Below are 26,239 nucleotides of genomic sequence, written 5' to 3' on the forward strand. Positions count from 1 at the left end.
CTTCTTGCTGTTAGGTGATTGGTATTTTGCTTTTGCCTTCTCTTCGGAATCGGATACAGGAGCTGATTTCACGGTCCATCTATGAAAAAATTTTGAGCCGTTCGATCGATCACTTCGCAATATTTCTTCCGTTACGACTCCTAAACCCTCTCGAGTTTTTTCTCAGTTTCGTCGGAATCCGGCATCTCGCCGGCGAACTCTCCGTACTGTAAGTTCCGACATTTCCTTCGCTTTACATTCTCTTCTTTCTCTTTTCTCGTTATTTGTATATATTTCGAACGTTGTTCTCCTTGTAATAATGTCATTTTCTTGTTAGTTTTGGAGAAATTAATTCAGTGGGGTGAAAAGACATGGGTTTTTAATAATTATTTGGTATAAATGCTTTCTACCAGTTCTTGGGTTGTGTATATTCTAGTTCGGTTTAACTTCTCGATTTTACTAACAATATTTTCACGGGAATTTTCCAAAATGCACCTTAAGATTCGAAGGTATTCTAAGAAAAGTCTGTTTTTCAGTGCTTCTTTTTTATTCTTCTTTTGGTAGGTACATATAACTATGTATTTAGTAGAGAAATTTATTGTGCAATTAATGTTTTTTTTCTTTCTATTTTGGTTAATGTTATTGATAATTTTGTATTATTTATTGATATGCTGATGATGGTGGTTGAATTTGGGCTCTTTTGCAAGGTTGAGATGCTTCTTTAGGAATTACAGTGAAACCTGGGCTTTATAGTCTGGGAGTGGCCTTTTCTTTGGTAAATGGGCTGCCTTCATTCAACAGCTAGAAAGCAGTTTTCAGGTCACGAGGACCCTGTAATTCTTGCATCTCAAACAGCTTGTGAGTCGTGATAAACCGTTTAGTCTGCGTGTTTATTCAATACATGAAATTGTAGTAATTCGAGCTGTGCAATTTTGTTAGCTTATTCCATGCAACATTTTATGTTGCGATGATTTCTTATTCCTATTGCATTTAGATTGATAATTAAGGGTATCAGTAGAAGAGAAAGAACAGAAGAGAGTCGTTTTATATGTACTGATTAAAAAACAAAAAGATATGTTGTGAAAAGAACAAAGTATAACTAGAACTGCAAAGAAATCAAAATGAGAAAGAGAAGAACACATAGAGGATTCCTACGAAATTCCATTACTTCTAATCACTTGTTACAGCCCTATAGGGACATTGTACAATTAACCAAGATACCCTTATAGGGACATTGTACAGACAACCTTAGCATACCATGTGGGCCAGGGGCTCTCCATCCCCCCTAGGAATGGCAATGAGCGGGTTCGGGGCAGGGGCCATATTCCCCATTCCTGATCCCGACTTTGAAACAAATCCTTGTCCTTGACCCCGATCCCCGGTGGAGACGGATTCCCCATAGGGACTCGAATCCCCATATTTTTTTTTCAATTAAAAGTATTTTTGAAAATAAATTTACTTAAAATAAAGGAAAATTTTAAAATATATTTTGATAATATAATAAAAAAATTTAATTGGGGTCAGGGAAAGGACTTCACTCATCCCCGGCCTTGATTGTGGGATCCCTATTTAATCCCCATCTCCGTCTTTGCCCCTACCAAGGCAATCTCTGTCCCCGACCCCATCGGGTTGAGAAGGTCAAGTACCCAACGGAGATGGGGAAAATTGCCATCCCTACCTCCCAACACCTTTTTGGGTACAACTTGGGTGGGTTGGGCTGGGTTTAAGGCTAACCAAGCTCAACCCTAAGAATTAGGCCTAAGACCCAAGCCTTGATGGAGCCCAAGGTCAAGATGGTTTGTCCAACCCAAGCCCAACACAAATTGAAATTTGATACACTTGGGTTGGGCTGGGCTCGGGTTGGTCGATCAAGCTCAAGCATGCTTATTAGGCCCAAACTATTGAAAGGCTACCCTGAACCTATTTAGCATCAATACCTTAAACCATTAAATAGGAAGGTTTTATATTTTGCGTATATGCATGCATATATGTACCTATTTTGGGTTACTAAGATTGGGCCAGGCCTGGGCTACCTAAGGGCTAGGCCCACACCCATCCTAAGGACCGAAAATCCAAGCCGAGCCTGTGTGAAATTGCAGGCTAGGTTGGTTTAGGGTTGGGTTGGGCCTACCCAAGTTGCACCTGTAAGATCCCTCCTTTTCCTGGTGCGGTATCCTCAGCTTTCTTAATACAAGACATTCTTCAAGTCCAAAAGATTAGCATGTCTTATTTTTAATGCTTCATGGGTTAGTCATTTTGCCTATGAAATATGTCAAAGGGACTGTTCAAGCTTCAAGGTGATACCTAGATTGATCAAGATTTCCTGAAGCTCCAGCAATTTCATTGAGGAATGTCTATTTACCTTTAAGCAGAACCAAGACTTTTTTGTTTTTGTTTTTCTTCATTTGCATTTGCAAAGAAATATCCTGGAGGAGGCGGATTCTGCACAGACCACTGTTAGTTTATAAAATGAAATTGAGCTACATTTCTGCTTTCTTCAATAAGAATGAACCATGGTATGCCAAGCAAAAAAATAAAAAGAAAAAATTTAGACATGCTACTCGGACACTATTTAAGGCATTATAAATAGCATCCACGTTTTCCTGATGTTCTGAGGTTTCAAAAAATAAAAACTGATTATTGAATATGTGCAGTGTTATTTTAAAGCTAGGAGAAGAGGTTCTTGTGTTGCTGAACGACCATGGTTAATTAGAAAATTTAGATAAATCCATGGATGTGCTCAATGGAATAAAAGTAAAATCAGTGAAAATCTAGAATATATCCTTACAAGTATTACATACTTTTGGCATGTAACATTGCTAGGTATAGTTTGTGCAATGCATAACTGGAAGATGTCTTTTATGTTTCTCTCTAACCATCTGAAAAATGGAAAATTGCCTGTGTGGTTAAGACTTCTAAAGCTAACCTTCTCATTGGGATTTGTAATCTTATCTTAGGCATTATCGAGTTGATGCCATCTTCTGTTTAAGGTCTTTAAATATGGTTTTTTCCTTCGATTTAATGCTTTAGAAACTTGACCTTTTTTTTTTCTTGATTTTCCAGTCAGTGTCAGTGAAGTTGAGGCACTGTTTGAACTGTTTAAGAGCATTAGTAGTTCTGTGGTTGACGATGGGCTAATAAGTAAGGTAATGTCCAATGGCACATGCATATTCATCATGGCTCCATTTTCTCTGAGCTTTATCACTTGTTATTAGAATATTGAGATGTTCTATTTCCATGCATATCTTAGCTTTTTCTGGCTTGTTCTTACCTTACATCAGGTTTCTTATTTGTATTCTTTTTCATTTAGGCAATGCAGTTGGTGCTAATTTTATCCTATGCTCATCTAATCTATCAATTGTTTTACAAGGCTTTATTTTACCATATGCTTTAATGTCCTCTGCTAATTAAGAAAGGCAGAAAACTCTAGGTGCTACAATAATTATTGGGTATCTGATTAGCTGGTTTGCGGTTTACCTGACCAATTCATGAGCTTTTGTGCATCTAAGCTGTTCTATATTACTAGTGGCATCTTCGGATAAGACATGATGATCTAGGCTCCTTTTGTGTGATAGGCAAATACCACTTAGATTGAAAGGAAAATTCTACAAAACAATTGCAAGGTCAACTATGCTGTATGGAGCAGTGTTGGACTGTCAAGAAACATGTCCAAAAATGAGTGTGACAGAAATGTGTATGCTGAGATAGATGAGTGGGAAAACTGGAAAGGATAGGATTAGAAATGAAATCATTTGCAGGAACATAGGAGCAGCCCCAACAGGTGATAAAATGAGAGAAAGTAGACTAAGATGGGTCAGTCATGTGCATAGAATACCATAAACAGCACATGTAAGAAGTGATATTTTTTCAAGTCGAAGGGGCTAGAAGGGCTATGGTTAGACCAAAGAGGACATGGGTAGAAGTAGTAAGAAATGATTCAGGTTCCAATAATTTCATAATGAATATGGCATTAAACAGAACAGAATGACAACACTGGATTAATGTAGCCGACCCCAATAGTTGGGATAAGGCTTAGATGATGATGATGATGATCTAGTCTCCTTTTCTTATCAATGTGGCCACTAGAATTGAAGAGTCTTGGTTTGACTTTCCATCACTTATTTGTTGCTGATTCATTGGCTTTCATTGGTGGATGGTTTTGTCACTCTTTTCTCCTATCTATAACCTTCATATCATCCTTCTTTCTGTAGTTGTGTAGATCACCTTTAGAGTTTTTTACAACTGTAATTCATGCTGTCCTGCACCACCATAGAATTGGATCATCTTCCATATTGCACAAACAGAAGGAATTTTCTATAGCCAAATGAGAGTAGGACAAGGGTCGCCATGAAAAGAGAATTAGTAGTTGTTCAGTACTTAGATGACTAGTATTTTTAATTATACCCACTTATTCCAGGATAATAAAAATAAAGCATGAACAGTATCTGGCCAAGCTGTGGGTGCTAATACACAATGCTTACTGTTAGTCTGTTATTCGCATGGATTATATGCTGCCAATGAAAGAATCATTCTAGTGTCCATAAGAACCTGTATTACTTGTTAACCAGGACTCATCCTTGTTCTGTGTCTTGAAACGTGAACAAGGAGGAAAGTTCACTGAAAATGTAAGGCTACTTACTTAGAGAATAATGTAGACATATGAGAAACGTTTAAAATTGGTGAAAAGATATTAAAGAGAGTTGAAATCACTATTTGCTGATTCAGTCAAGCTTCTTGTGAGAGAAAGAGAGGGAAGGTGAAGATTTCAGCAGTAGAGAAGGAAGGAGAAGAAGAAAAGAGTAGGAGGTCAACTAGAGTTATGAGAAAGTTAACCCTAGCCACCAGCCCCTCATTATATTTATATTTAACTTAAAGATGAGATGTTACAAGGATGCCCTTAGTAGGGCGGCTACTAAAACTGAATAGTCACAACTTTTAAAAAATAAAAAAACTAATGGGCCGAAGGCCCAACAACTTCCTAATTAAAAAAAACAAACTAAAGACAAATCAGGCCACTCAACAAAACAAACCGGCCCACTCAACACTCCCCCTCAAGTTGGGAGTAAATGTCACACATGCCCAACTTGTGTAGATCATGCTCCAGCTTGTTCTTTGCAACACCCTTTGTGAGAACATCAGCGAGCTGCAGATCAGAAGCAATGTATGGAAGACAAACTTCTCCAGAAGTTACCCTTCCTCTAATAAAATGTCTATCCACCTCAATGTGCTTAGTTCGGTCATGCTGGACTGGGTTATGGGCAATGTTAATTGCTGCATGGTTATCACAGTATAGCATCATGGGTTCTTCTGCCTGTACACCAATTTCTTCTAACAGAGAACGGATCCAGAGAAGTTCAGAAACTCCATGCGCCATGGCCCTGTATTCGGCTTCAGCACTTGATCTTGCCACCATTGTTTGTTTCTTACTCTTCCATGAGACTAGGTTACCCCAACTAGGGTGCACACTCCTGAAGTTGATCTCCTGTCATCAAGGCATCCTGCCCAATCGGCATCTATATAAGCCTCTAGTCTCAACTGTTCATGATCAATAAACAATATGGCTCTGCCTGGATGTCCCTTCAAATAAGCAAGGATCCTGTCAACTGCCTCCCAATGTTGGACTCGTGGGGCATGCATGTATTGACTTACTACACTCACTGCATAGGAGATGTCCGGTCTTGTCATATACAAGTATAGCAGCCGACCCACAAGTCTCTGATATCTCCCAATGTCCTTTACTGGTTCACCTTCTGTTGCACTAATTTTATGGTTCTGGTCAATAGGGGTGCTAATTGCCTTTGTTCCATGCTTCCCTGTCTCTTGAAGAAGGTCCAAGACATACTTTGAGAGATAAAAATTCCATGTTTCGATCTTGCAACTTCGATGCCTAAGAAGTATCTCAGTTCTCCAAGATCCTTAATTTCAAATTCCTTATGTAGGTTCATCTTCAGACTATCAATCTCACTCAGATCATTCCCAGTGACAACAATATCATCCACATAAACAATTAGGACTGACACCAAAGATCCCCTGTGATTGGATTGAGTTTGAGTGTAGCCAAAATCAATCAAGGCCTTTCTGAATCTGTCAAACCATGCTTTGGGAGATTGTTTCAAGCCATATAGTGACTTCTTAAGCCTGCATGTCTTTCTTTTTTCAGTATCATTGTAGAAACCAATAGGAAGATCCATATACACTTCTTCTTGTAGATCCCCATTTAGGAAAGCATTATTCACATCCAGTTGAAACAAGGGCCAAGAGTATGAGGCAGCAAGGGAAAGGAGTATCCGAACGGAGGTCATTTTTGCAACTGGTGCATATCTCTAAATAATCAATGCCATAGGCCTGTGTGTATCCTTTTGCGACAAGTCTTGCCTTGTACCTCTATATACTTCCATCTGCCTTATATTTTACTGTGTAAACCCATCTGCAACCAACTGTCTCTTTGCCTTCTAGTAGGTCCACAATGTCCCATGTCTGATTCTTAATCAAAGCTTCCATCTCTTCCTGCATAGCTGTCTTCCACTCAGGTTTGGAGAGAGCCTCACTAACACCCTTGGGTATAGACACTGAATCAAGTGAAGAGAGAAAAGCACGGTAGGAAGGAGAAAGTCCACTGTAGGATAAGTACTGTGAAATACAATGAGTAGTACACTTTATCTTCCCTTTTCTAAGAGCAATAGGGAGATCAAGGTTATCGGTAACAGAGTTCGTAGGATCAATGGGAACCGAAATAGTAGCGGGATCAAGAGGAATACCTGAATCCATATCAGTCGAATATGGAGTCTCCAAGGGATCGACAGGAAGTGGTGTGTGTTCTGCTGTAGTGGAATCAATCGCCTTGTGAAGTCTCTGTCGTGAGTAATGCTAAGAAACAGAGCGCAAAGGAGGTGGCAAGGTAGGTGGCACCGGTGGTGGTCATGCACAGGAGGTGACACAGGGACTGGAACTGAGAGAGGGATACTGCTGACTTACTTCCCCAAAACACTCCCCCTGAGAAGGATTCTGTGAGAAGAAGTATGTGGATTCAAAAAAGGTGACATCCATGGTAACATATCGGTTCCCAGAGACTAGATCATAGCAGCGTACTGTTTCTGATTCTCTGCATATCCAAGGAAGACACACTTCTTTGTCTTGGGATCAAGCTTCGAGTGGTGAGGACCAAGGATGTGTGCAAAGCAGACACACCCAAACACCCTGAGAGGAACATGAAACATCTCCCCCTGAGGAAAAAGAAGGCTGAATGGAGTGCTGAATCCAAGTATACGAGAAGGCACCCTGTTAATCAGATATACTGTTATGAGAATTGCATCACCCCAAAACCGAACCGGAACTGTAGATGTGATCATCATGCTTTTTGCGGTCTCAACAATGTGTCTGTTCTTCCTTTCTGCAACACCATTATGTTGTGGACTATAGGAGCAGCTGCTCTGATGGTCAACACCATATTCTAACAAGTACGAGGCAAGATGTCTTTCAAAATATTCCCTGGCATTGTCAGATCTGAACACCTTTATTCTTGTTCCAAATTGTGTTAGTACCATCTGATGAAATTGTCGCACAAAGGATGGTACTTCATCGCAGGATTTCATCAGGTAAATCCAAGAGTATCTAGAGAAATCATCCACAAATAGGAGAAAATAGCGATAGCCTCCCATAGAAGGGACATGGTAAAGACCCCACACTTCCGAATGAATAACATCAAAAGAAGAAGAACATCTTTTATTACTAGGTTTAAAAGAATGTCTACAATGCTTTCCAAGTTGACAACCTTCACACTCTAGACTTGACAGACTAACAAACTCAAAAATTTTTGGAAACAAAGAACTTAAAGAAGAAAACGACAAATGGCCCAAACGATTATGCCAAAGCATAATCTGACTCACAGATCCTGACTCACTATCCCTACTAACATGATGACTCTAGTGAGGGGGAACATCCAGGAGGTAAATTCCATTCACTTCACGACCACTCCCAATCGTCCTCTTTGAATCCAGATCCTGCAAAATACAACATCCAGGAGAAAAAATTACTGAGTAGTTCAAATTCTTAGTCAAACTACTAATAAATAATAAATTTGTGCTCAATCTGGGAACATGAAGGACAGAGGGTAAACAAAAAGAATAATTAATCTTGACAGATCCCTTCCCAGCAATAGGAACATGGGATCCATCAGCAATGGAGACCCTATCTTTGCCATAACAGAGCTGGTAAGAGGAAAAAATAGTGGAGCTATGGGTCATGTGCTCTGAGGCTCCAGAATCTATAATCCAAGGAGGCCCCTCCTTACCTGAAGTGGAAACATAATTTGCAGTGACGTGTGAACTACCTGTTTGAGCAAAGGAGGTAGAGTGAGCTCCACCAGTGCCACTTGTACCTTGTTGTCCGCTTGCGGCTGAACTGGAGCTAGCTGTATCCCGCTGGTTCAGAAATAGCCCATACCTCTCAAGTTTGGCCCTTACTGCAGCAGCTGCAACAGACTCCAAAGCAGTTGTAGTAGGAGGGGCCAGAGTGTTACCGGTAACTGCCATGTGCGCATTTCCCTTCTTATTTCTCAATCTAGTCGGCACAAGATGTGGGTGAAGCTTCCAGCAAGTATCTCTTGTATGTTTAGGCTTCTTATAGTAGACACAAACCAAGTCTCTTTTGTCTTCCTTCTTGATTTCACTGCCACTTTGTTTAGGTTTCATAGCATTTACCATGGCAGACTGATCAGAAATTTGGGTTTTCATCATCACATCCCTCCTGCACTCCTCCCTTGACACAAAAGCATATGCTTGGGAGAGAGTGACACTATCCCTGGAAAGAAGATGCTGTCGTGCAAGGAATTCAAACACCCTATACTTCTCTAAATGTCTCTGATAGGTAGCTGCATCCTTGGTAGTTTCCCAAGCAAAGGTCTCCAAATGGTCAATCTCCTGCCACAGGGCCTTAAGGGCTGAAAAATAGGCTGCAACAGATCTATCTCCCTGCCTTGTAGCAATAATCTAATTTCTCAGTTGATAAGCCCTAGCAACATTCTCCCTTTGTGAATAGGTTTCTACAACCCCATCCCATATTTCCTTAGCAGTGTTTGCCCATAAGAAATTTTTACTTATATGTGGCAACATGGAATTACACAACCAAGTCATCACCATATAATTTTCCTGCACCCACCGGGAGTTGCTAGTTTTGGGTTTCACCTCTTCACTAGTGATATACCCTAATTTCCCACGAGCCCCAATGGCCATCTTTGCAGATTGTGACCATTCCAAGTAGTTTGCTGCACCATCCAACCTAACTGTAGTAATGGTTCCAGCCCCGAAGGGGTCTCCAGCACCCCCTCCCACTGGTCCCATTTCACTCCTGGGCTTATTTTCAATTCTATGGCCCTCCATGCTTCTCAAAAAAGGTAAAGAAAATAACTAAAAATTGCAGCAAGATCAAACATGACACCTTTTGGAACCAACAACACTTTCTTGGTGTCCTGGGCTTTCTTCCCACAAAAGATTCCTTTTTTGTGGAATGGAAGAAGAGAGAGAAAAGGCAACCGCCTTCTCTAGAAGCCTCCAAACCACGTGGGACTTGAATCGCCCCTTACAAAAAACTCCAAGGAACCCTAAAAAACTAGGGCGCCACTTCCTAGGTCAAAATTGAAGAGTTCAGCAAAAATAGGACTCTTTCCCTTTCTCCAGTTTTTCCTGATTCTGATGAGAAACCCTAGACCAGCTATAGGGCACACAGATCCATCAAGAAAATCCAAAAACTGAGCTTACTTGAGAGCTTCGATCAGCCTCTTAAATCACCATGCAGTCGGCTGATCTAGGGCTGCATGAGATAACAACTTCAAGAACCTTCAACCTGCTCTGATACCAAGTAGAAAACACTATTTGCTGATTCAGTCAAGCTTCTTGTGAGAGAAAGAGAGGGAAGGTGAAGATTTCAGCAGTAGAGAAGGAAGGAGAAGAAGAAAATAGTAGGTCAACTAGAGTTATGAGAAAGTTAACCCTAGCCGCCAGCCCTTCATTATATTTATATTTAACTTAAAAATGAGATATTACAAGGATGCCCTTAGTAGGGCGGCTACTAAAACTGAATAGTCACAACTTTTAAAAAATAAAAAACTAATGGGCCAAAGGCCCAACAACTTCCTAATTAAATAAAAACAAACTAAAGACAAACCGGGCCACTCAACAAAACAAATCGGCCCACTCAACAAAGAGGATTCTGTAGAGATAACTGGCAAATGGGTATCATCATCTCTAGCAGTAACATGTTATGAAGCTCTTGGATAAGCAAGTAGTTGGATGGATGTAATAATCTAGTAGGGATAGCAGAATTTGGAAACCTGCCCCTTCTGGTTTTTTCAATTGCTCTTCATTCTATAACATTTTGCTCCAGACCTCTACTGTGCAGGAAACTTTCCTTCAAAGGAGGAGTGGAGTAGTCATGTACCTCCAAAGCTTCAGGCCTTTTGTTGGGAAGTGGTACTCCAAAAAACATTGCCTTTGATTTATTGCAGAGAAAGAGGCCAAATATGTGTCTCTCCCACCATGTTTGTAGCCTATGCTTGGATTCTAGTGAGACAATTTCACATTTACAGTTTACTAACCTCTTGTCCCTTTTTGTTCTTTATTTGGTATTGGTTCTCTTTTCTCTTTGGTTGCAGGTGGACTCCCCCCGAGCCACTAGAGCTTCTGTATTGTGGTCAGTGTGGGAGGAAAGAAACAATAGGATCTTCAAAGACGGGTGTAGATCCAAGGAAGAGGTTGTGGAAGGAATAACCACTAAGGTTATCCGTTGGTTGAAATCCTATGATCTTTTTAAGGATTTCTCAGCTGAAGACATTTATAGAAACTAGAGTACTGTGGCAACTACAACTTCTTCCAAACCTGTGGTACAGGAAGTTTGGTCCCCACCGACACAACACAGGGTAAAACTGAACTTCGGTGGGAGCTCTATAGGTAATCCGGGTTCATCTGGTATAGGAGGTGTTTTCAGAGATAATGAAGGTAAGATAATGGCATTATATTCAGGTCTAGTTGGAGCTGGAGATTCCTTGAGAGTGGAAATCTTGGCACTATATCAAGGTGTAAAACTGGCCAAACAATTGGGGCTATAGCAGATTGAGATAGAGGGGGACTCCAAATTGGTAATTGGGTGGATGCAATCAGGACAGCTGGGAATTTGGCAATATAGATAGCTAATAAGGGAAATACTTAACATAACAAGAGAGGTGGGTGTTTGTTTCAAGTGGGTAAGGAGATCAACAAATGGTTTTGCTGATGCCTTAGCTAAACAAAGGACTGCAAGGGAGAGACTTTACTGGGCAGTGCTGTAATGGTTGGTGTTTATTAATCAACCTCTTCTATAATTGTTGACTCCTGTATCTCAGTTTTAAGTTATCTTTAATGAAAGTTACTTTTTCTGATAAAAAAAATCTGTAGCATTATGGTCAAGTGTTGCCACTGTTGCAACGTATATGATGTTTTGGGTTGATGGGTTCTAATAGCTTACACACATGACAGTGAATGGTGCATTTGCATTCCTTGTATTCCTTTTAACTTTTGGAATATGCAATGGTTCTGTATCAATATGTCTTGGTAATATAGGAACCAGTTCAAAACTATATCTAATTACCTAAATTGTGTGTTTTAGTAACTTCTTATGCATTTCTAGTACATAATGTTATCAATGCTTGTTGAGTATTCTGAAATTAAACTTTATTATATTTGAGAACCCTGATTCAAGAGGATTGTTAGTCACTAAGTCTTTCTGTACATTCAGGAGGAGTTTCAATTGGCTCTTTTTAAGAATGGAAAGAAGGAGAACCTCTTCGCAGATCGGGTATTACATTACATCCTTTTATGTGGTTTAGTAGCATCTTGTTTTGCATAAGCATCTTGAGTTGAAATTGGTATTCTCTTAAAAGAAGGTTGTTGACTACAAGCTACAAATAGATTGAAAGCACCACTTAACTTGTGGTTGAGTTATTCTAAGTTTCCAACTTTTTAAAGTTTTTTTTTTTTTTAATTTTTTTCTTTGATAAGAAAAAAGAATTTTATTAAGTACAAGTAAAAAGAAGAGAATGCATGGTGAGTTTATGACCATTAGCTCCTTGGGACAAGAAACACAGCCAGAGAACTGAAGCCTAGGTAGGTTAGCCTGTAAACACTGCAAAAACTACAGCAAACACGAGTAGTCTCACTAATTAGGCAAAGGAACTTAACTGACCTAAGAACCCAGACAAATGAGAAGTTCATTCTGGTCCAGCTTCTCCAGTGAACTAATGAAGTGATTAGATGTCCTCAGCCTGCTAGAGTTGGCAGCCATCTAAACAATAGCAGCCTAAGAATCTCCACCTGTCTTCTCAAATCCTGTGGATAACAGGTCTGAGCCTGAGATAGAAGCCCAACTACTCAGTTTGATGAGGTTACCAACATTACCATGCTAGAGAAAGAGTAAGAGATTGATGCAAATTTTTTTGATAATTAAATTTCATTAATTATAAACAGCAATTGTATATATGATTTAATACACTCTTTTGAAAGTATTGCCAACACCTCACCCCTTCAATTTCACTTGACAACTGAACGCCCCCTCCCCCCCCAAAAAAACTAAATAAATAAAAAAACCGATTGCCCCTTGTTTGACTAATGCATCGGCCATGAAACCTTTGCACAAATTGGATTTTGACTTGCAAACCCAAGTTATTCCATTTAACTTTCTTTAGTTCATACCTATAGGTTCACTTGCATACCCAAGCCGCTTGTTCAGCAACAATCACTACCTGTGAGTCACACCTTCAATGATATGATCAATTTGCTGACTTTCATTTCAGTAGCCCACTGCACTCCTTGTATGGTAGCCAACAGCTCAGCCCTTGAGGAATCCCCAACTCCAATTGGACCTGAAAGCATGACAACTAATGTCACTTACCATCTCGAAAACCCTTCTTTCAAACCTGAAGGTCCCAGATTACCAAGGCTGCTGCTTTCATCAAAATTAAACTTTATGTAGACCCTCTCCGGAGGAGTCCATTCCTTTGGAACAGTTGGTTACAAGGTCCCTTTGCTACAATCACCAGTTACCAGAGGTCAGTGATTCCCCATAGAAAACCTGTAACAGTTGAACTTTGTGGTGTTTGAGAAAAGGGGGATCCAAGCCTTTCCAAATTCTATATGATGAGAAATTAGCTAAATACCTCTTTTAAGTTCCCAATAGTTGCTGGATGGTACCTGGTGAGCAATTGTAATGATGATGAAGATCAAAACCTCTTGAGCGTTATGGGCACAATCCAGAAAAGATCTTCACGTTTCTGTTCTCCTAGATGCCCTTGAAGCTGCAGCCTAAATGCTTTTTTTTTTTTTTGGTAATGAAAATTCTAACAACTTGACAATATAATCAATGATTATCCAAAACTAGCCGGAGGAAATCTTTGCTGATTGCTAAAGGTTCCAAATGTATTAAGAGTGTAAGAATAGTTCAGTCGAACTAGTTTCAGAGGTAGAGAAGAGAGAAAGAGAGGAGAGAGAGAAAGAAGAAGAGAGGAGAAAGAAGTGTTGAACTGAGAAGTCAAAAAGACTCACCCAGCCAACCATATATTTATATGTCAAAAACAATGTACAAAGTCAAATATGCCCCTGCTTAAGTATGGGACATGTAATTAACATAATACTTAAATGGAAAAGACTGAAATGCCCTTCCTTAGTAGACTCTAACACTCCCCCTCAAGCTGGAGAATATATATCATATAATCCCAACTTGTTACATATATAGCTCACTCTTCCCGAACTCAACCCTTTTGTGAACAAGTCTGCCCACTGATCACCTATTCTCACATGCTTTGTACTTGTGACACCATTAAGGATTTTTTCCCTTACAAAATGGCAATCTACCTCTATGTGCTTAGTCTTCTCATGAAAAACTAGATTAGATGAGATGTGAATTGCAGCTTGGTTGTCATAGTATAACTTCACGGGTTTGCTTATTGAAAACCTGATTTCTTGCAAAAGATTTTTCAACCACACCAGTTCACATGTAGTGTGTGCCATGGCCCTGTATTTTTCTTCTACACTACTACTTGCTACAACAGTCTGCTTTTTGCTCTTCCATGTCACTAAATTTCCTCCAAGAAAGGTGTAATAATCTACAATGGATCTCCTGTCCGGTACTGAGCTTGCCCAGTCTGCATTTGTATAGCTAATTACTTCAAGACCACCTCCTGGCTTGTATAGTAACCCACGACTTGGAGCCCCCTTCAAGTGAGGAACTCAAGGGCTTTGCATAAATTGGCTTACCACACTAACAACAAATGAAATATCAGGTCTAGTAATAGTTAGGTAATTCAGTTTTCCCACTAGCCTTCTATTACCTTCCGGGATCATCAAATAATTCACCTATATCACTGCCCAATTTCACATTTGGTTCCATGGGAGTTTCAGCTGGTTTAGCACGTAATCTCTAATAGGTCAAGAACATATTTCCTCAGACATAGGTTTATGCCTTGCTTCGACCTAGCAACTTCTATACCCAAGAAATACTTTAACTTCCCAAGATCTTTTGTCTGAAAGTGATCTTGTAGAAAGACTTTCAGTCTATCAATCCCAAGTCTATCATTGCCAATGATGACTATGTCGTCCACGTAAACTACTAGCAAGATCTTCCTGGCTTCAGAATCATAGCTAAATACTGATTGGTCAACTTGACATTGTCTCATTCCAAACGCTTTCACTACTTCACTAAATTTGCCAAACCAAGCATGGGGGGACAGTTTGAGCCCATAGATTGCCTTCTTGAGCTCACACACATTACCATCCTCCGTTGAGCAACAAACCCTGGTGGTTGCTTCATGTACACTTCCTCTAGAAAATCACCATGGAGGAAGGTATTTTTAATATCGAGTTGAAACAAAGGCCAATCATTCATGACTGCTAAGGAAGGTATTTTTAATAGCGAGCTGAAACAAAGGCCAATCATTCATGACTGCTAAGGAAATCAACATACGCACTGAGCCAATCTTAGCAATAGGGGAAAAGGTTTCCACATAAGCTATACCATAAAGTTGAGAGTACCATTTGGCAACCAAATGGGCTTTTAGCCGTTCCACTCTCCCATCCGGTAGATATTTAACAGTATACACCCATTTACAACCAACAACATGCTTACCTAGGGGAAGATTGGTGAGTTCCCACATATGATTGTGATCAAGGGCAGAGAGTTCCTTTTCCATAGCTTTACACCACCCTGGCGAGGTAAGAGCCTCTTGAACATCCTTAGGTGTAGATACAGAAGATAACAGAGAAACAAACTGGCGATGGGAAGCGGAAAGGTGTAAAACAAAAGCATAATTGGATATGGGGTGTAGAGTGCAACTATGTTTACCTTTCAATGCAATAGGAAGGTCAAGGTCAGAAAGCAACTCGGGTGTGGAAGAAACTGTATCTGTTGACAGAGTAGAAGCTAGACGAGGTGTTGGTCTCTGTCGGTGAGTATACACTCGATGGATTGGTGGCCTTTTAGTAAGTTATTGCATTGGAGGAGGTGGAGACTCGATCACAACAGGAACAACAAGAATGGGATTATCAACTAGAGGAGGAAGAGGAACCTCTTTGGGAGGAGAAATATCAGGACCTAAGAAGTACGACACAAACTCAAAGAATGTAACATTAGGACAAACAAAAGATTTCCGAGTAATGGGATTGTAGCATTTATACCCTTTCTGAGTCCTAGAGTAGCCAAGAAAGATACACTTAATGGAGCGTGCATCCAACTTATCTAGGCCAGGACCAAGATTCTAAACAAATCACACATACTCGAAGATCTTGGGAGTCAAGGGATATATTGAAACAAAGTGGGAAACAAGATAGAGAAAGGAGAATGACCATCAAGAATGAACGAGAGCATGCGATTAATGAGGAAACAAGTGGTAAGCACAACATCACTCCAAAAATGTTTAGGAACATTCATATAATGAAGAAGGATGTCTGATGAATAATGCAATGTTGCTTCAAATACTGCTGAAATGAAGTAAGAAAATACTCTCTGCCATTGTTTGAATGGAGAATTTTAATTGAAACACCAAATTGTGTACGTACTTCAACATGAAACTTTTGGAAAATGGAAAATAATTCACTCATTTCTTTCATTAAATAAATCAATGTCATTCTTGAATAGTCATCAATAAAAATAGCAAAATACCTGCAACCATTATAGGACTCAATTCTAATAGGACCCCAAATATCTGTATGAACCAAAGCAAAAGGACTCAACATGCGACTATCAATTCTAGGACTGAAGGAAACCCAATAGTGTTTCCCATACTGACATGACTCACACTGCAAAGAAGACAAACAACTTAATGACAAAACAAGTAGCTTGAGAGCTTTAAAAGATGGGTGACCGAGTCTATAATGCCATTGGAGAGGAGTCAAAGAAGTTTGAAGAGCAACTGTAGAACCACCACTGTCCATTTAATACAACCCACCAGGTTCATTCCCTCCACCAATCTTCCTCCTTGTCTTGAGATCCTGAAAAACACAATAAGGGTAAAAAGTGATAGAACAATTGAGGGACTTGATTAGTTTACTAACAGACATAAGATTAAGGGGGTGTTCTGTAGTGTAGATGAGAAATTGGGCGGTGTGTTTTCATCCACACCACATAACAGGGTGTGGATGAAAACATAATATCCCTCAACAGAGTAGTTGTTATGCACCGTGGACAAAGATGTATGGATTGAACCACACCACACCTCCGTAGGCCTTCTGCAATATGTGTTGTATTTCAATCCACACCCAATGTTATGATTCCATGCATCTTAGTTACAACATTTGAGATAATCTATATTGTTAAACATTAAAAACAATAATGTATTTTTTAGTAGTATACATAATAGAAAAATATAGTAAACTGTTAACGATATTAATAATTAATAAAAACAATACTAAATAACAAATAATAATATTAATAATAATTAAAAATAAGTAATAATATTAATGATAATTGATAATACCTATTCAGGTGGTTGCTAAGTTGGCCAAGGGCGCCACGTGGTAGATTCCGTGGCCACCCTCTTCGGACCATGTCAACATCGTCTCCCAGAATTGCGTGATGGAAGAGCGCGACCAAGGAGTGTCCCACACAGATAAGGCAATGGACTCCGCAGGGGAAAAAGAAACTCCCCAAAGACCTCGGCGGATGACCTCGTCCCGACAACCCTAGAAACCTAATCCGATCAGAACATGGATGTTTAGCTATAAATAGGCATTCCGCATTCGAGTTAAGGGGCCTTTGGCTCTACTCACTCAACACCCCTTTTATCTCTCCGGCTCGGAACTAGCATCATTCTAATCCGCTCATCCTGGCCGACCCTGTTACCTTACAGAATGCCTGGGAATAACTCCTCGGGCCTCTGACTCTTCCTATGGTTGCATATCTTGGTGTGCAGCTTCGTCCTTCCATCTCGGCCTCGTGTAGTTGGTAGGACTATTTGACTACGTCCTCAGTTCAAAACACCTCGGATCGGACAACATCGAGACTAACAATACTATTAATAATAATTAAAAATATTAAATAACAAATCATAATATTAAAAATATTATTAATATTAATAAAAATAATATTTGAAAATTATTAATTAATAAAATAATACTAATAATAAGCAACATTATTAATTATTGATAACATTAATTGGTAAAAAATAATTATTTATATTAATAAAAATAGTATTCAAAAGAAAAAACTCTAATTCCATGGTCGTTTTTTACCACCTGGATATGAGTCCCACCCACCATCAGGTTCCTTTGCCTCACTACCATTCCTGAACTTAATGACCATGATGCCGGATTTATCTGTTCCTTAGCAGATCTGCTTTGCCCTTGAATAAATAGTTGTCGGGAGCCCCCCAATTCCCTGTTCTCACCTTCGGCCGTTGTTAAACCTGAATTCAAATCAAGGCCTGGATGTGATGGCCCAACACCATTCAACCCGGATGGAGGGCTAGACATGCTCATAATGAATGATGGTTGGGAGCAAGAGGGGTCAGGGGCTGGAAAGCCCACTATTTGTGGCACCAAAGGGGCTCCCCTTGAATCAACCATGTATGGAACATAGCCAGGTCCATACATAACTGGTGAAAGAGATGTAGAAGGCCCCAGGTGAAGCCACTGTAACTAAACACCGAAGGTGTGGGTGTATATATCATCACCGGATATGCTATAATGCCATTACCTAAGCTTGCTGAATTGGTTCCCATCACATATTCAGCAACCTGCCCATTCGGCAAGCACGACCGAATTGGAGATAAAAAACTCCTTTTATTGACCTCCACTTTTGTACCCATGATAGAGATGACAAGACCATTCATGCCTTGGGAAGTTGATTTCATCTCAGCACATCAACCATGAGAATCATCGAAGACAGAAAAGTTGTCATTCAAGTCTATATAGATAAGGAGATTTTTTATCCATCCTCCAGTCTGGTGATGGGGCATCTTCATTTTCATCAACAGGATTCAAGTCCAGCTTGAGTCTCTTTGCCCTTCTTGAACTCGCTTCAATGGATGATTCCCCGAAAAGAAGGCCAGAAGATACTGACATTTGTTTCATCAGTGTTGTATCAGTGACCTCATCGTCAACTTCAGCCACGTTCTGATCAATATCAACAACATCCTTACATCCTGCCTCTGCTTCCCTCGATAAAGGCTGTCTTCTCACCATCCAAAGTCCTATGGGGAGATGGTGGGCGGAAAGCACTTGTTGCAATAGACCCCTTCCATCTTAGTTTCCCCTCTACAGAGGAGTCACCGAGTAATGCGAAGCATGGGATCAAGTTGGAAACAAATGTCCACGGTAGCATGAACCTGTCCATGAGAAATAACCACGGATGGTATTTTGGCCTGTGGTGTAGACTAATCCACGATATAGTGTGGTTCGATTCACACCACAGTGCAACTGAACTATAGGCTTTGGCATTGCGCATTTCTTAGCGTAATTTATCGTGGTGCATCCACACCACCGAACACCACCTAAAAGGAAACTTGGGTGCATATAAAACAGAAGACAAAGAGATGCAGTGTCAACATTACCGACACCATAAATGAGGGAAGTAGAGCCATTGGCTAGGGTAACAGTATGTGATGTGGAGGTCTGAGAAAGAGAGGAAAACAAACCTGGAGTCCCGATCATGTGATCAGAGGCTCCAAAGTCAATTATCCAAGGGAAGGTTTTTATGCCAAGCAAGCCATACCTAAATGAGCAATGGTGACAGTATTCTGATGTGAAGTAGCCTAAAGGAATCTCTCATACTCATCTCTTGGAATACTCATCATCTCCTTTCCAGAAGTAGTTGTGACTGTAGAAGGTGTTGGATCAATTGGCTGATTATCATTGACTTCACTACCACCAACAGTTACATGATTAGCCCATGCGGAGGGTGGTCCATGCAGATCATAATAGAAGTTAACCGTGCGTCCTTCTCTTCCATAGTGTGTGCATTTCCTAGTAGTGCTTCCTCTTCCTCAGCCACAACCTCCCCCTGAATCACAACCTCCACCATTGCTACAACCAAACATAGGGTTACCACGCCCCCCCCCCCCCTGGGAATTGTACGACCACCTCCTCTGCTTCCGTAAGCTCCTCCTCGAGTTCCAACAAGTGCTGATCTGTCAGGAGGTATGGTACTCTCTGTGGGACCAAGAGAGATCCTATGGAGACGGGCAAGCACTTCCTCTAGAGTAGGGAGGGTAGATCCACCTAATATCTGTGCTATGACCGGTGATTTAAAAGGCGTGCGCCTGATGCGCTCGCTCACAGAAGCTCCGAGAATCCCCAGTTTGGTAATGTTGTTCATTCATTCATCCTAATAAAATGTCTTCTTAAAAAGCAATTAAAACTATAAAATCATTGTTTTTTGTGTGAAAAATAAGAATTTAAGACCTAACGTGGACTTGTTTGGGCTTTCCTCGAGGGACAGGGCACAAAGGCGGCATGTAAAAGCAGGAATGTAATATGTTTTACATTACATTAGCTACTTGAAGTAATGCAATTGAGTGAAAAAAGAGATTAGAGGTTTTACATGCTTGAAAATGTTTTATATGTTTGATTTTATTTTTAAATTCTCATTTGAATATGCTTTACATCTTATGTTTATGTATTTTAATTTTAGATAATAAGTTTTTTAAAACATTATTTTAAAATTTAAGTTTATGTTTTTTATTAATATTATGTTTAATATTTTTATTTTTTTATTTTTTTGAATTTTCTGACTTTTTTTTAGCACTTTTTTTTTGTATTTTTGTGCCTTGCTTCAAGAAGGTGCATGCCTCACCTTGCATCTCAGGCACAAATTGACCCCTGCGGCTTTTTTGCGCCTTGTGCTTTTAAAACACTAGCTCTGACAAGTTCATACTCTGATTTCAGCCCCACTAAGAACTGAGTAACATCAAGTCGCTCCCTTTGTTGTTGCTGAATTTTGACATCCGGAGTTAAGGGATGATAGACATTAAGTTCATTCCGAAGATTTCTCATACTGGCATAATATTCTTCAAGGGTCTGATTTCTCTAAGAACATGAAGTTAACGCTGATTTTAGGTTCCATACTGTTCCACAATCACGTCATGATTTGAGCATCCTCTTGCTCCCAATCGTTAAAACCCGGAGATTCAGCAGTGGGTTTCTCCTCCCACACATGTTTTACTTAGCCTTAAGAAACACTTCCACCGACTTAGCCCATGGCACATAGTTTTCACCGTTGAGTTTGATGGATGTCATCTGCACACTTAAAAATCAGAGGAAATCATATCAGTCCCAAATACTTGACTATTGTTCTTTGAATACTACACCAAACTCACTACCGTACAGCGTCTCCTCATCCAATCACCACGATCTTGCCTGAGCACACAATTGGCCACTTATGTTAACAAACAATTTCATAACCACCATAAAAAAAATATCCCTCTTGAAACTGCTCAATAGAGGGGGCACTACTAGGGTTGTCACGCATGGTGACAGCAGTCCAGAAATTTTCTACTAGGGTTGCCGCACTCCCCCCTTCACCTGTGACTAGGCCATCATAACCCTAGGAACACCTGAGTAGGTTGTCGCAGACTTCTGGGAATTGCCGCAGACCAGAAAAAAATAAAAAATAAAAGAAAGAAAGGGGAAAGAGGAACTGATCGAATGAAGCTGTAGTTTCCGTATCTCCTTTTTAGCGCCGCTCTGATACCATGTAAGAATAGTTCAGTTGAACAAGTTTCAGAGATAGAGGGGAGAAAGAGAGGAGAGAAAGAAGAGAGGAGAAAGAAGTTTGTTAAACTGAGAAGTCAAAAGGACTCACCCAGCCGACCATATATTTATATATCATAAACAATGTACAAAGTCAAATATGCCCCTACTTAAGTATGGGACATGTAATTAACATAATACTTAAGCAGAAAAGACTGAAATGCCCTTCCCTAGCCGACTCTAACAAAGATTATCATGCCTTCTACTGTACGTTGGAAGCATGGTAAGAAAGGAATCTTGGTTTCAAGCTAAAGAAAGATCAACGAGGTGGATCTGTGCACATGCAAATTCCTTCACATGGATTGGATTCTGGTGCTATGTGACGACCTGGATAGAATTTCATTGAGGGGATTTCTAGTCTACTCTTTTATGTTCTTTTCCTCCTTTTCTAATACTTTTTTCTTTATTGCTAAGTAAACACTAATATCATAATGATTCTCCAAAACATAAGGAAGGTCCCTGCCCCTCCAAAATTTGGACTTTCTGTTGGTAGGTGGCTTAGAAGAAAATCATCACTTATAATTTGCTTACAAGAGTAATAGTTCATGCTTATCCCTTGTGCCTCTCCTATGCATGGAAAGTGGAACACCAGTAAATCACCTATTACTCCACTGCAGACATAGATCTGAAACCATTTCTCTGAGCTCTTTGATGTCCATCTCACCTCCTTTTCAGGACATATGGGACATTCTTGACTTTTTTGGAACATGGCATAATTCCTACCTTAATGGCTGCTTGGGGTCTTTGGGAAGAAAGAACTTCTAGCACAAAGAGAAGCCTCGCAACATATTTTAAAGTATAACAATTTTTTTAAATTTAAGAGTTGAGAGTTTGCATGACCATTTTCACTGGGTGAATCTCCAATACAAGGTGGGTTATAGGACTAATTTGCACTGCAGGAGTTGAAAACACATAAAGTAAGATTTTATGGAACCCAAGGTGTGGTTTCTTAAAGAGATGCCTCTAAAACCTATCTCCAATTCCTTTGTTCAGGAATGTAAACATTCTATTAGAAAATCGAAAAGAGAATACAAGTGGTATATTGAAGGGATAAGATGAGAGGAAAAATAAAAATAACCCCTAAAGTTCTGGTCCCCAAAGGATTCCAATAATATAACTTTATAGACTCAATTCCAAGTACATGATGTACAGCATACAAAAGGATGATACAACTTAAGAATCTCCAGTTGGGGAGGGGGTGGCAACAGTGAAAGTATTGGTTTTTAAGAAGGTAAGTATCATTTTACCATGCTAAAAGGAGTGATATACAAATCATATTATGTACATCAAGGGAATCTACAAAAGTGCCATGCCACCACCAAGGTCCACCACCCCAAAAAAGAGCTATTCTTAGAACCGCCTGAATACCTTTCTAACAGCCAGCCAAAAGTGAATCACCCTTGTAACTTTCTTAGAACAGCATCCTGAGAAGCAATTTTGTTCTGGAATATGAATGCATTTCTTTCTTATGGGACTAGCCAAAAGATTGCAAAAAGGATAATATTTTGCAATTCCTTTTCCCCATTTCTTAGACCACAAACCTGCCAGCAACTCAGAGTATCTTTGATGGACCTAGGGAAGCATCGGCTGTTTAGAAAGATTCCCAAGAAATGAACCCACTTTTGTGTGCTGAATTTACAGTGCATAAATAAGTATTTCCATCTATATTCTCATTGGAGCAAGGAACTCAAAAGGAGCTAGACATATAAGCTCCTCGTAAAAGTATAGTTTCATGTACTGAACAAAATGCGAACTTTTAAGTAAAAAGCACCAAGGCTCAAAATAGAAAAAACAAATTTGGGGCTTCTCCAGTATAGACAATCTGGGATATTGTCATATTTTGGAGTGTGGATTTACCATTTCCTGATAATATTGATTGGTCTGGCAAGTATTTGAATGTTAATCTGATCTGAAGAATTTTTTTATTTCTTCTGTTGCTTAGAATGCGTTTTTTGAACTTTGATATTTTCTATGTTCAGATTTTTGACTTGTTTGATGTCAAGAAAAAGGGAGTCATTGATTTTGGAGACTTTGTACGAGCACTCACTGTTTTCCATCCTAATGCTCCACAAGAAGACAAAATAAACTGTAAGTTTCTAGGAGCTAGTAATTGACCTTAAATTTCCAAAGCTAGAAATGTCAACGCCACATCTAATATCAAATTTAATATGCCATTGTAGTTTCATTCAAGCTTTATGATTTAGATGGCACAGGATTCATTGAACGCCAGGAGGTGAGTTGAACTTTTTATTATTTATATTTAATTTATTGGGTGACGTTTCATGAATTGTATGAAATAAGTGCCATGAGGACCGAGGTTCAAAATATTGATATGACATGCTGTGCATCAGTTTTGAACCTTAGTTTTTTCAGTCAAACAAAACTTTGCATATCAACAGTATTGATAGCTTGAACCTTGATGAGGGCACAATTTTTTTTTCTATCTACATAAAAAATGTCTATGCCTCTGCAAGAGATGTCTTGCCATCTCATTACAGGTTTTGCTCCATCTTACAAAATCTATTTTGATTAAAATCCTGAAACCAAAGCAATGGATGTATCTTGTTAACTATGTTTTTATCTCTTTCTTAACTTGTTAACTATCTTTTTTCTTTTGTTTTTTGTAAATCCTATTTAGATATGAGGTGTTTTTTTATTGTAACATCAATGCTTTGCCTTTGTTATTGATTTGTCAGTTCAGATAGTAAAACTCAAGACCACACCTATACAAGCTTGAAAAATACCTGACAACAAAAGCCTCTCTTGTTACTACCAATACTTGCGCACATATTGAGGTTTTCTGTTCATTTACTTAGGCCATGTTTGGGAGTGCTTACCTGGGCTGGGGCCACACCATTAAGCACTTCTTGGTATTTGGAAAATAAGCCCGAAATAGGTGCTTATTTTAAAAATAAGGGCTTATTTTTTAAACCCAAATTTCCAGCTTTTTTTAGTACTTATACAATAAGCACTTATTCAATTTTTTTTCTTCCAAAATTATCCCTAGTTGAATTTTAAAATACCACTTATAAAATTATCCCTAATTGAATTTTATAAAAGTACTTTTATAAAAGTGCTTTCATAAAAGTACTTTCATAAAGTATTTTTATGAAAGTAATTTAATAAAAGTACTTTCATAAGGGTATATTTTAAAAATTTGAAAGAAAATGAAGGACAAAATAGTCACAAATGCTTATTGGAGAAAAAGACTACCAAACACCCAATATGAAATAAGTGCTTATTTTAAAATAAGCACTTGAAAAGGTTGGGTGCCAAATGCAAATAAGTACTCATTCGAATAAGCACTTGTTTTTAACATAAGCACTCCCAAACATGGCCTTGTTCCTTTTTTTTCGTTCTTTTCCTTATTTTGGAATGATCTTGGGTTTCTATCCGGTAACAAGTGTTTTAATTCTTCTTCCCATCTTTTTCCAAAAATGTATGACAAAGAGAATACATGCCACATTATCCCTATTGTGAAATTTTATTGATTCAGTATTAATGTCTTTTTAATCTCCTTATCAGTTTATTTATTTATTTTTATTTTTTGAACGTGGTTTTGGCAGGTCAAGCAAATGTTGATTGCACTTCTCTGTGAAACAGAAATGAGGTTGGCTGATGAGACCATTGAAGCCATACTTGATAAGGTGCATTGTTACCGCAGAAATGCCAGTAATCTACCAATTGTATTAGTGTTCCATGTTTTTAATGAAATCTTGGAAACCAATCCCTTAGCACTATTCTAATTGATGGACTATACTATTGCCCAAATATATGAATTGTGATCTTATAATTGAACATTCAAGAAGACTTAAGGTGGATTAGGCAGCTCACTCCAAGGAAAACAAAGTTCAAATTGAGTGAATGCTTACTCTGTTTATTTCATATGTTTAAGCATGATATTATCTGTGCAACTTTGTCCATGACAATTAGGTTTGCATTGGATTAATGATTAGGTTAGGGTTAGGGTTGACCCTAAGCTGACCTAACCCAGCCAGATTTGCTTCGCTACATAAAAAATTCAGTCAAATAGTTGGTCCAGGTGAATAGGCATATGGCACATACCATGTAGAAATGTTTTAAGAATGAATATGGGGCTGTGTGTTTTTCCCTCACTGCAACTAAACTTTAGTTTATATGCCATGGGTATCTGATGATATTTGAACACATACCAATCACTGGTTTGTCCAGGTGAACTAGAATATATACTGTAGGGAACCAGGAAATATTGTACTAACACATGGTTTAGGGTTGTTGACTTCTAGTGTTTCCATTCTCTTTGTTTATTTTCTTGTGTGAATGCTTGTCTTTCTCTTTATTTGTTTGGAGAAGAGGTTGGGTCATGGGTTGGGGGGGGGGGGGTAGCCTTGTTTACTGAGCTCTTAGATTTTGTTGGCAGACATTCTTGGATGCTGATGTAAATCAGGATGGGAAGATTGACATATCCGAATGGCAGAGTTTTGTTTCTCGTAACCCATCATTGATGAAAATTATGACCCTTCCATATCTCCGGTAAGTTTGATGCTATCTCAATTTCATTACAACAATAACATTCAGTTTCTTCCTAAATTCACTGTAATCTTATTATATTTTCTGCCACAAAATATGCAGGGATATAACGACAACTTTTCCAAGTTTTGTGTTCAACTCAGAAGTTGACGAGTTTGCTACATGAGTGCCTACTACCATCTATCTATACTTCATCTACAGAGAAACTATGGATGTTCTTCTGACTCAACTAGACAAAAGGCCGAGTATATTAGTGATAGATAAGGTTCAGTCCCACCTAATCTACCCACTAAGGGTAAAAGAAAAGTCTTTTCTTTTTTGACATTAGTAAAGGTGCAGATGTTGTCTTTATGAGCGTAGGTCACAAATAACTGACAAGCTATTTGTGCTAATTGTCATCATCAATTAATTAATTGTAAAGCTATTTGTGCTAACTGTTCATAGTTAGTTCTATCAATCCATCTATTATTGTTTTCTTAGGGTTGCAA

General features: G+C 39.1%; 1 protein-coding gene across 1 annotated transcript; it reads left to right on the forward strand.

Annotated features, from left to right (window-relative positions):
• On the forward strand, positions 1-26,239 carry LOC148848397 (calcineurin B-like protein 1). Its single transcript, XM_088951965.1, has 9 exons — positions 1-208; positions 687-837; positions 3,043-3,125; positions 11,746-11,805; positions 23,222-23,330; positions 23,423-23,475; positions 24,809-24,889; positions 25,642-25,754; positions 25,854-26,239. Exons 2-9 carry the CDS (start codon positions 759-761, stop codon positions 25,915-25,917), a joined length of 642 nt encoding a protein of 213 aa, XP_088808091.1. The 5' UTR covers positions 1-208; positions 687-758; the 3' UTR covers positions 25,918-26,239.

This window comes from Nelumbo lutea, chromosome 6 (genome assembly GCF_056320005.1).
Source record: "Nelumbo lutea isolate HS-2025 chromosome 6, American lotus-T2T, whole genome shotgun sequence".
In the NCBI taxonomy this organism is placed as follows: domain Eukaryota; kingdom Viridiplantae; phylum Streptophyta; class Magnoliopsida; order Proteales; family Nelumbonaceae; genus Nelumbo; species Nelumbo lutea.